The sequence below is a fragment of the Epinephelus lanceolatus genome, chromosome 18 (genome assembly GCF_041903045.1).
Source record: "Epinephelus lanceolatus isolate andai-2023 chromosome 18, ASM4190304v1, whole genome shotgun sequence".
Classification (NCBI taxonomy): Eukaryota; Metazoa; Chordata; class Actinopteri; order Perciformes; family Serranidae; genus Epinephelus; species Epinephelus lanceolatus.
In genome coordinates this window covers 34,542,501-34,554,559 of record NC_135751.1, presented here as the reverse complement: position 1 = coordinate 34,554,559, position 12,059 = coordinate 34,542,501, and the positions used below count along the sequence as shown (strand labels likewise).

At 39.8% G+C, this 12,059-nt stretch overlaps 1 protein-coding gene across 1 annotated transcript in view; it reads right to left on the bottom strand.

The window, feature by feature from the left end:
• Window positions 1–3,696: 3,696 nt before the first annotated feature.
• The window catches only part of LOC117267904 (prostaglandin E2 receptor EP1 subtype-like), a 12,592-nt gene continuing 4,229 nt past the window's right edge, over window positions 3,697–12,059 (bottom strand). The window contains exons 2-3 of the mRNA XM_033643975.2: window positions 11,378–12,059; window positions 3,697–6,056 (exon numbers count right to left, since the gene is read on the bottom strand). The exon at window positions 11,378–12,059 is cut by the window's right edge and continues 238 nt beyond it. Coding sequence (XP_033499866.1) covers window positions 5,781–6,056; window positions 11,378–12,059 — 958 coding nt within the window. The 3' untranslated portion in view covers window positions 3,697–5,780. The remainder of the gene's footprint in view (window positions 6,057–11,377) is intronic.

Below are 12,059 nucleotides of genomic sequence, written 5' to 3'. Positions count from 1 at the left end.
TTGGGGTCATTGTCCTGTTGAAAAATAAATGATCGTCCAACTAAACGCAAACCGGATGGGATGGCATGTCGCTGCAGGATGCTGTGGTAGCCATGCTGGTTCAGTGTGCCTTCAATTTTGAATAAATCCCCAACAGTGTCACCAGCAAAATACCCCCACACCATCACACCTCCTCCTCCATGCTTCACAGTGGGAACCAGGCATGTGGAATCCATACGTTCACCTTTTCTGCGTCTCACAAAGACACGGCGGTTGGAACCAAAGATCTCAAATTTGGACTCATCAGACCAAAGCACAGATTTCCACTGGTCTAATGTCCATTCCTTGTGTTTCTTGGCCCAAACAAATCTCTTCTGCTTGTTGCCTCTCCTTAGCAGTGGTTTCCTAGCAGCTATTTGACCATGAAGGCCTGATTGGCGCAGTCTCCTCTTAACAGTTGTTCTAGAGATGGGTCTGCTGCTAGAACTCTGTGTGGCATTCATCTGGTCTCTGATCTGAGCTGCTGTTAACTTGCCATTTCTGAGGCTGGTGACTCGGATGAACTTATCCTCAGAAGCAGAGGTGACTCTTGGTCTTCCTTTCCTGGGTCGGTCCTCATGTGTGCCAGTTTCGTTGTAGCGCTTGATGGTTTTTGCGACTCCACTTGGGGACACATTTAAAGTTTTTGCAATTTTCCAGACTGACTGACCTTCATTTCTTAAAGTAATGATGGCCACTCGTTTTTCTTTAGTTAGCTGATTGGTTCTTGCCATAATATGAATTTTAACAGTTGTCCAATAGGGCTGTCGGCTGTGTATTAACCTGACTTCTGCACAACACAACTGATGGTCCCAACCCCATTGATAAAGCAAGAAATTCCACTAATTAACCCTGATAAGGCACACCTGTGAAGTGGAAACCATTTCAGGTGACTACCTCTTGAAGCTCATGGAGAGAATGCCAAGAGTGTGCAAAGCAGTAATCAGAGCAAAGGGTGGCTATTTTGAAGAAACTAGAATATAAAACATGTTTTCAGTTATTTCACCTTTTTTTGTTAAGTACATAACTCCACATGTGTTCATTCATAGTTTTGATGCCTTCAGTGAGAATCTACAATGTAAATAGTCATGAAAATAAAGAAATGCATTGAATGAGAAGGTGTGTCCAAACTTTTGGCCTGTACTGTACATTCCTGTTATAACTGACAAATGCACCTTCTGTAATGATATGGTAAAAACAGCAGAACAGTTATTCTTTCAATGTGGACATGTGACAATCTTCTGGACTGATTTTCAGTTGGATCTCCAAATCCAATTTGACAAGAATGTGTCACTCAAAGAACCTGATTTGTTATTGTACTGTGGGAATTCTCCAGTTTGGAGTGACCACTTGTTTCAGGTGCTCTGAAAATCCTGCACGGAAAATCACTGGCTTGATTACAAAGCTGGAGTGCATCTGGTCTTGAGAGTAGAAAAGACTCACATTATTATCAAGCCCAGTTGCCAGAAGAAAATGTTTGCATTGTACATTTCTGCAAACTACAAATATGTTACATTTGTATATTTCGTATGTATTATATCAGTGTTTCTAAAGTAAAGTGACTTTTTCAGTGGGTGGTAGAGGGGATGGTGGAAGGTGTGTCACCTAGGTGAGACAGTTGCCAATTAAGAAAAACAAACAACAAAATCAGTTGGGTTTTAGGAAGTCATTGCTGTGTTTCCAGCAGCTTTTAGGCTCCAAAAATTAGTGTTTTGTAGTGACCTGGTGCTGTTTTTCCAGAGGGGATAGTGTCACGAAAAGTGTTTATTTTTTACTGAGACATCGCTGCTTTGACTGCCGGGATTGTGCCACCGATAAACATTATTTTTCCTAACAATAACTAAGTGGTTTTTGTGCCTAAACATAACCACTCATTAACCACAACATAACTGAAACATTACGTTTCAATTTATTTGCTACATAATAATGTGCAAATGTAACATTTGGGGTTTGCAGAAGCGTGCTAATATTTTTTCTGGCGATTTGGTTGTCTTATCCTGATCCAGAAGCTGAGGGCATAAAATGACGGCATGTCAGATCTGTTGTTTTCTTTTTTAGGAAGCTGCAATAAAGTAATTTATATCTGCATTACTTGAAACAAATAAAGATTAATTACCTAGTGAGATATCAGTTATTTTTCTATGTTGACTCATAATTAAGTGGTATTTCACTGAAGCAATTGCAGATCCTGGAACAAAAAAATGCAGTTCACACATACTGGGGCAACTTCTTTGGTGATCAGCAAATATATTGTATGTTTCAATAATTTCCCACCCACCATTTTCATCCACACCAGGTCTAACTTGCAAGACAGGAATTATTTTTATCTGTGTCGACAGTCTTTCAAGTAGATTAACATGACGTGCGGAGTTCCACAAAGATCAATACTTGGTCCTCTTCTATTTCTAATTAACATACTCATACAGATGGAACTCTGATCTGCTTTTCTCTTTTACTAAATTCCTGCCTGGCCACCAGAAGAAAATGCTGTGATTGTATGTTTCTGCAAACCACAACTCCGTCATAGTTGTACATTTCATATGTATCATATCAACATGCCAAGCTGCCTTCTTCATCTGGAGGTTGAGGGGATGGTGGATGGAGTGACACCTACGTGAAACGTCTGCCAAGCTGCAGACCACTGTTTGAGACCAACAAACAACAAAACCAAGTGTGTTTTAGCAAACTACTGCTGTTTTTCCAGCAACTTTTTAAGCGACAAGCATCTGTGTTTTTTCACAACCAGTTGCTGTGTTTCCTGCCAGGATATTTCCACAAAAAGTGGTAATCTTTTCTTAACCATAACTAAGTGTTTTTTGTGCCTAAACCAACCACAGTGTTGCTGGAAAACATAAGGTTTTAACGTATTGACTACATAATAACGTACAAATGTAACATACCCATGGTTTGCAGAAACGTACAATGCCAACATTTTTTTCTAGTGATTGGGTTGCAAGTAACTTTGGTGCCACTGGCGCTCATTGCCAATGCATTAAGCAAATTAATGACAGAGTTATCTTGTGCTAGGTAAAATACAAACTGAGGTGATTCTGATTATAAAAGCTGCAAAATTAGTGCAGTGCTTGACGAAAGACGGAGTAAGCTAGTAAGTCCGTTAGCCCTAAATCATGGCCCCAGAGATTGTTAATATATGTATATGTACATTTTATTTAATACTTGAGGAGATGATTCACCACCAGAGACACCACTGTTAGATATATTTCAGGCTGATGTTGCTAATTAAATTAAGATTATTCAAGCAGTGTGCATTTTAGTAAATAGTAATGTTAACAAGAGTTAACCGTTAGCTAGTCAGTTAACTTAACTTAATATATAATCGGCACTGGCGAGCAATGCATTTTGGGATAGGCTGGGCCACGAAGGATTCATCCGTTGCATCCTCCAATTTCTGGGAACGAAGGCTGCATTTCTCTGCCGCATTTGAAGGAGCCTTCAAAATGGGACAGCCTTGGTCATGTCGATGTGGCACAATTGGTCACAAATGCAGCCTTTTAAGGCTTCGTTTCCCCGTTTCCAGTCTTTGTGCTAAGCTAACCAGCTGCTAACAGATGAGACATGAAAGTGCCTCGCCTTATTCCTCAGTAAGAATACAGTTGAATACAGGAAACATTACATTAAAATATTACACCAATTACAAACCAGAATAAGACAAACCACTAACAGGTAACCATTTATTATCAAATCTTACATTCCCTTTTGATAACAATATTACATTCAATTAGCTCTAGCAACATGTAGCTTCACTTCAGTCCCCAGACACACGTGGGGGGAGAATACTGCAGATACATTTACAAACACACAATAACAGACACACATTCACATTCATGTCACAGCACAACACTGGACACACACACACACACACGGTGTTTTTCACATCTTCAAGCTGAGGTAAAAGCACAGCCTTTTCTTTGGCTCTCATATGTGAGCATTTATACAAGTCATGGACTTTTACACTGTGTCGGAAAATTAAATGAATGAAACCTTTGGGTTGAGATGTTTGCTTTAAAGGACAAACTTTGGGATTTTTCAACCTGGATTCATTTTAACACACATTGTGTTTTAGTGAGTAATTGGAACAACAATGTTTGAAATTGGTGCCATGTTGAGTGAGAATGTTGTAGCGGCAGCAGTCAAACAGGCTGCAATGGAACCACTCTGGGTATTTGGCACCATCGATTTATGTCCAATTAAAGTGCTTGATCTCAGCGTGACTTACCTGATTAAATAACGGTTTATCTTTTTGTTTTACTAGAAACAGCTCCGAAATTGCTATCGCTAACCCCACCAGTCTCCATTTAAATAAATAATAATTTTGTAATTGTAAAACACACTTCATTCAAAGTCGAAGGAGGCAAAATAAATCTCACAAAAGTCGTCATGGTTCCTCTTTTCACTGTCGCAACAATCACCAACTGTGGTTTGGTTTAAATAAACTCTTAGTTCACCCGGTCACTTTAAAGTTCACACATACTGGGGCAATCACTCTATACAAGCTATAAACACTGTTTATTTAAATGGAGTCTGGTTGGTTTGGTGTTGGCAATGTCTGAGCTGTTTTTACAACTAACTGGGTGATTTTACTGGGTGTTTATTTTAACCAGTAAGTTGGTTAATGGTTGTTTGGACTGTGGGAAGACGAAACAAATAGTTTTTGTGAGTTTTACGTTGTTTCTGTCGACTTTGAGTCAAGTGTGTTTTACGATGATAAAATTGCTGTTTATTTAAATGGAGTCTGGTGGGTTTGGCGATGGCGATGTCAGGGCTGTTTTTACATCTAACTAGGTGATTTAAGGGTTGATTTCAACCTGTAAGTTGGTTTGGTGATTGTTTGAACTGTGGGAGGATCAACCAAGATGTTTTTTGTTGTTTCTGTCGACTTTGAGTGAAGTGTGTTTCATAATGATAAAAGTACTATTTATTTTTTTTGGAGTCTGGTGGTTTTGATGGCAGCGATTTTGGGGCTGTTTCTGAGTAAACAAAAATGATATTTCTCTTTAACAAAGAAGTCTATCTCTGTAGGGATCCTTTCCAAATGTTGTCAGACACTTATAACAACAATCTGAACCTTTCAGTGGCAAAAACAAGCACTTCTAGTGGACGTAAATTAAAGGTGCGAACATGCTTGAACGGTCACATTGCAGCCTGTTTCACCACTGCTGGCTGCAGCGCTCTCGCTAAACACTGGATCATTTAAAAAATTGTTGTTCAAATTAATCACTTAGACACATAAACGTCAGAAAACAGGGTCCAGGTTGAAAAAATATCAAAGTTACCCTTTAAGACTGGATACAGTCTTCACTTCAGCAAAAGTTAACACATTATACTCCAACTAACAAAACATTTTATTTACAACTGCTCTCACAGAGGACAGACCGCCATGCAAACATGTCCTGGACATATATGGGCCATGTTCCACTCTGATAAACACTATTTATATACGTGTTGGGGCTTTTAACACTGGCTCATACTGTAGTTGTCATTAGCTGGTCAGTGATAATTCAAACATGGAACATGCTCCATTTTGTAACCCCTTTGGATCCTGACACATAACCTTCATACTCATGAACCAGGGTGGCTCTCATTCACAGCAGCCAAGAGAGTCATCTCTTTTCATTGAGACCTTTAAACACTTAATTTGGATCCAGATGATGGACTGCTGGGCTCTGTGTTGATCCCGCTGGCAAGAAACAGCCCTTAAACGTGATAGATGACGCGTCCCCTTTCTTCCTGCAGTAGACCATTTAAATCTTATTAACACTGCTTTTCTCTGAGTTCTGGAAGGAGCTGAGGTCCCAGCGAACCGAGCGGAACGTGCTCCCCTTGAAACTGGCCTGTCTTTTCGTGATGCGGTAGATCTTCCTGAGGATGGCGCGCCGCAGCAGGATGTAGACCCACGGGTCTAGGATCTGGTTACAGGTCGCCATCCTGACTCCTGTCATCATCAGGCGCCTATAAGTGTCTCTCTCAGTGTCCAGGAAGCCACTGTAGGAGCGCGTGGCTGATATCAGTCCAAAGACCTGAAAGAAAAAAAAATTAAGCAAATTCAGACTCATCTTGTAACATCTTTTAAACTTGAGATCAGACATGTGGAAACGCATAGCAGCTATTGTTTGACCCTTTCACCCTCACACAGTGCAGCCTAACATCGCTCAAACCCACAGAACTTTATTTCAGATTAGGAGATCTCAAAGATTCCAAACATGGGTGTTGTTTTAGCGGCCTGTTACCGTGTTTTAAGCCAAAACATGAGTGGTTTTTGTGTCTAACCCCAACCACATGTTAACCACAGCGTTGCTGAAACATAAAGTTTTCATGTATCCATTACATAATAACGTACAAATGTAACATACCAGTGGTTTGCTCAAACCCACAGAACTTTATTTTAAATTTGGTGGTGATCCAAAGATACCAAACGTATCAGTCTGAAATTTTGGGAAATATGTATGTATGCAGTTGACTCATAATCATGATAAACATTTTGACCAAATTGACAAAGACTAAAACTAAAAAGAGTTCCTGCCTGTTTAGATTTCCTGTTTTTTTGTTTGTTTGTTTTGTTTTTGTTTTGTTTTTATTTCAGTAAACCAAAATCTTTTTCACACCTATTTTATTTTATTTTTTAAACTCTTTATTTGTCAAAATTATAGTCTGTTACAGCAGTTGGGATACTTCTCATAGAAACAAAAAAACAGAAATAAAGTGTCAATATTACATATATAATATAATATTACAAAAGTTACATGACTCCAACCCCACACCATGAAACAAAACAACGACACCATATGACAGGAATATAAATAATATGTTCACACCTAGTTTTAGTTTAGTGCTATTTAATTATTATGACCGCTGTGAATTATAATAACATCATTACTGTTAAACTGGAATAACTACATTTTTATAAACAGTGGTGCTGCTAAAGTCAGTTATAATTATTGTGAAATTCCTGTTTCCTGCTGTTTTCAACAGATTTCTGTGGTGAAAAGTGAGCTGTCCATTCTTAGTCCTTCCAGTTACCCTTCACTGTGTAATGGTGCAATTATGAGCATGACAAACCTGATTATTATGGGGGTTTTTTTCTCATTTTTTTGGCCTTTTAGCATGTATTGGTTGGATAGACGAGAAGTAACAGGACAGCTGGGAGAGAGACAGATCGTCATGCATTAAAGGGCCTCAGATTGTAATCAAACTCAGGCCGCTGTGGTGCAGTTGGGAGAAATTTTCCTTGCAGGCTTTCTACCAGAAAGGAATCTTCTGGTTAAGGTTAGGGAAAGAGTCGTGGTTTGAAATGACTAGATATCTGTTAGAAAGGGGTTTCTTGGAGAAAGTCTACAAGAAAAACTTCTCCCATGTGGCGCTGTGGTAAGGACACAACCTTAGTGAATGGGGTGCAGGTGCATATGGAACCCCTAACCTGAGGAGCATATCAATTTATCAATTTATTTATTTTCATTACACACTGTTTCATCTGATAATACCCTATGTTCTTTTTTAATGTACAGTCAGGTCCATAATTATTTGGACAATGATACAGTTGTCATCATTTTGGCTCTGTACACCACCACAATGGGTTTTTATTGAAACAATGAATACCTGCTTAAAGTGCAGACTCTCAGCTTTCATTTAAGGCTTTTTTCAAAAATGTAGTATGAACCGTGTAGGAATTACAACCATTTCTTCACACAGTCCCCCGACTTTAAGGGCTCATAAGTATTTGGACAAACTAACATAATCATCAATTAAACAGTCAGTTTTAATACTTGGTTGCAAATCCTTTACAGTCAATGACTGCCTGAAGTGTTGGACACATAGGCATCATCAGATGCTGGGTTTCTTCCCTGGTGATGCTCTGCCAGCCCTTTACTGCAGCCGTCTGCACTTCCTGCTTGTGTTTTGGGTGTTTTGCCCTCAGTTTTGGCTTCAGCAAGAGAAATGCATGCTCAATTGGATTCAGGTCAGATGATATGACTTGACCATCACAGAACATTCCTTTTCTTTGTCTTAAAAATGTCTTTGATTGCTTTTGCAGTATGCTTCAGGTCAATGTCCATCTGCACTGTGAAGCATCGTCCAATGAGTTTTGAAGCATTTGGTTGAATCTGAGCAGATAATGTAGCCCCAAACACTTCAGCTTTCATCCTGCTGCTCTTGTAAGCAAGACAAGACTTCACTAGAATAAATACAGAGGGTTTATCACAAGATGCAAACCATTGGTTAGCCTTAAAAATGGAAGGCCAGATTAGAGTTTGTCAAAAACCATCTAAAAAGCCTGTACAGTTGTGGAACAGCATACTATGGACAGATAAAACAAAGATCAACTACCAGAATGATGGGAAGACAAGAGAAGGAAGAAGGGAAGGAACTGCTCATGATCCAAAGCACACCACCTCATCAGTGAAGCATGGTGGAGGTACTGTTATGTCATGGCCATGTATGGCTGCCAGTGGAACTGGTTCTCTTGTATTTATTGATGATGTGACTGCTGAGAAGAGCAGCAGGATGAAAGCTGAAGTGTTTGGGGCACCATTATCTGCTCAGATTCAACCAAATGCTTCAAAACTCATTGGACGATGCTTCACAGTGCAGTTGGACAATGACCTGAAGCATACTGCAAAAGCAACCAAAGACATTTTTAAGGCAAAGAAGTGGAATGTTCTGCAATGGCCAAGTCATATCATCTGACCTGAATCCAACTGAGCATGCGTTTCTCTTGCTGAAGCCAAAACTGAGGGCAAAACACCCAAAACACAAGCAGGAAGTGCAGACGGCTGCAGTAAAGGGCTGGCAGAGCATCACCAGGGAAGAAACCCAGCATCTGATGATGCCTATGTGTCCAACACTTCAGGCAGTCATTGACTGTAAAGGATTTGCAACCAAGTATTAAAACAGTTAAATTGATGATTATGTTAGTTTGTCCAAATACTTATGAGCCCTTAAAGTTGGGGGACTGTGTGAAGAAATGGTTGTAATTCCTACACGGTTCATACTACATTTTTAAAAAAAGCCTTAAATGAAAGCTGAGAGTCTGCACTTTAAGCAGGTATTCATTGTTTCATTAAAAACCCATTGTGGTGGTGTACAGAGCCAAAATGATGACAACTGTAACATTGTTCAAATAGTTATGGACCTGACTGTATATAATTGCTGTTTTTATCTTGATGGTGTATGCTATTTTATCTGTCCCATACAGCAAAGTGCTACACAAATAAAGTTTATTGTGTTCTAGGTGAATCACTGGGTGCCCCACAGTCCTTAATCATTTAAATGTTTAACTCTGACTCTTTTTTAAGGGCAAACAGAGGATCTTTAGGGGGAGAGAGCAGGTTAACAGTATATACATCATCTGAAAGCTGGGGACCTGAAGATTAATTTGAAGTCCAACTCCATACAGTGCTTTAAGTTTTTGTTTGTACTTTTTATTTATGAACATTAAAAAAAGCAAAACAAATTTACTTTAAAGTAGGGTATCATATAGTACATACAAAAGTCATGTGAAATCTGTCTCATTGGCTAAATAAACACATCGTTTTCTCCACTGTTTTTCTCCCAATTCTTTTTGAAGTCGTATGGAGTAGGTCATCTGTTCCAGAAGATGCAAGTGTTAAACAGTGTTAACAAAGAGGTGAGCAGTGGGGCAGTTTTTCTGGAGCCAGTATTTTGTAATGGCCGTTTTACTTGCTGCAAGTAAAGATCTTTAGTAGATAGGTATCATCTTTACTCAGTTTGTCAGGGATGTGTCCAAGCTAAAGGGATATGAACGCTGTACTAAAACCAAAACCTTTTCTACTCTTAAATCTGTAATAACCATTGTGTTTCGGTAAGGCACCTATTCAAACTTTTAAAGTTTAGTATTTCAGGGCTGAGATCATTATGATGGAAGTATATGAAGTCCATTTCCACACTCAATTTTGTCTCATAGGTTGTTGCAGCAGCTTTGTGACACCGATTTGATGCTAAATTTAAGCATTTTTCCACACTCAAGACTTGCTAAAAATGGTCAAAAATTCCTCCAAGTATACAACATTGAAGTGTCTGCTTATCACTCCATGCTTTGGTATGGAATTTCATCTGTAAATATCTGCCAAAGCTCAGTTACTAGCAGCTGCAGAGTGTTAGTCACATAACTGATGGTGGACACACTGTAACAATCAATGACTCACTTCATCTGACTCGAGCAATCGTGAATCTTACTCACATAAAAGCAGGAATGAAATAGTTTGAACATATTTTCACAGTTTTGCATTTCAGGGGGAGTGTGGAGAGTTTTCTCCTCAGTCATTAGTCCAAGGTCCACACAGTGTAATACATTCAGTGTCATACTTGTGTTTCTCCAGTGGCTCAGCTTTACATTTAAATTTTTATATAACAGTGTTGCAGATCTAAAGAAATCCTAGATGAGAATACCAAATGAAAAATGTTTTAACATTTCGACAACTAAAATGTGCGTAACACATCTACCGCCTGGCACCTAGGGCGACACGGTGGTGCAGTGGTTAGCATTGTCGCCTCGGTCTGTGTTTATGAAGTTATGAAACTGCATCAGTTGGGTCTCAGAGCCTGTCCAAATATTGTCAGATACTGTGGCATTGAGACTGTCAAACAACATTGTCATGGAGGTGATATAAATTCTTGGTTTTTTGATTTACACTTTGGACACTCTGGCTCCGAGGGGGTTAAATGGATATATGACTGTTCATTGTGTGGACATTGTTCCCGCAGCATATGCTTCTATATTACATCATGTATTTTACCATTGCTGTGGGAGGGATGTTTACATGTTGCTCAAGATTTGTTTATTACATCGCTGTGGTATTTCTCATCGTGTATCTTTTTGTAGTGTTAGAGGCGCCTCTATGTTATTTTTAAAAAATTCCAAAATGTTTTTGAAAATATAAAATAATAAATAATAAAAAAATATCTTCTTCTACTATTTCAAACTTTAAAATTCCCTTTTTTTAATATTTTTTTATTTCTATACACATTTTTATTTATTTATTTATTTATTGTCTATTACATTTCCTTTGGCTGGTCTGGCTTTCGCTGTTTGTTCCTGGGTTGATGGGTAGGTAAAAATACCTTGTTTAAAAAAAGTTGTGGTGATTTGAGATCCTATTAATCGAAATCTCATATAGTATTTTCTTCTTGTGTTGTGCCTAAAAACACAATAAAAATTGAATCACAGAAAAAGCTGTTTGTAATTTTCTAAAACGTAAACTTTCTATCTTCCCCTGCAACACTGATCTGTGATTTGAGAAATCAGAATGACATGTAGTCATATAAAAACATGCCTTTTGAAGATGTGATTAAATGTCTGTGAAGTGCTTTAGCTGACACTCACCAGCAGAGGGCTCCAGCAGATGCAGGAGGTCACCATGATGCCAACCAGCTGGACTACCATCTCAGTGTCATGGGACCTGGCTGAGCAGCGCTGGGAGCATGACCTTTTCTTTAGCCGCGCTCTCACCAGCGTGATCCCACTGATGGTGTTGCACACAAAGGCCAAGGACAGAGAGCTCAGAGCCAGTCCAGAGAACAGCATCACGAAGGCAAGATCTGTTGCTTTAGTGCCCTCCATCACTTTAATAAAGCACCACGTCCCTGGGTACTGCCGCGTGTAGGCGCCCAGGCTGAAAAAGGGCAGAAGGGCCACACATAAGGCCAGCAGCCAGATCAGGGCCAGTGCCATCTTCGTCCGTGCTGTGGTCACCAGACGAGCGTGCAGCAAAGGCCTGGTGACGCCCAAGCAGCGCTCAATAGCCATGGCACAGCCCAGGAAGAGAGGGCACAGGCCGAAGAACACCATGCAGCCTCCCAGAAACAGACAAGATGCATCCGGATCTGCAGGATCACCCTGAAAGCTGGAGACGGCATCAGCTGTGGACCCAGTGCCTACCGAGTATTTATTTAGTACGAGGGCTCCAGCGATAACATGTCCAACCAGATCAGTTGCCACCAAGGAGCTGGCGAAGAGCAGAAAAGTGGCCTTTGACCGCCGCCGGAAGCGGTTGTACGCCTTGGCG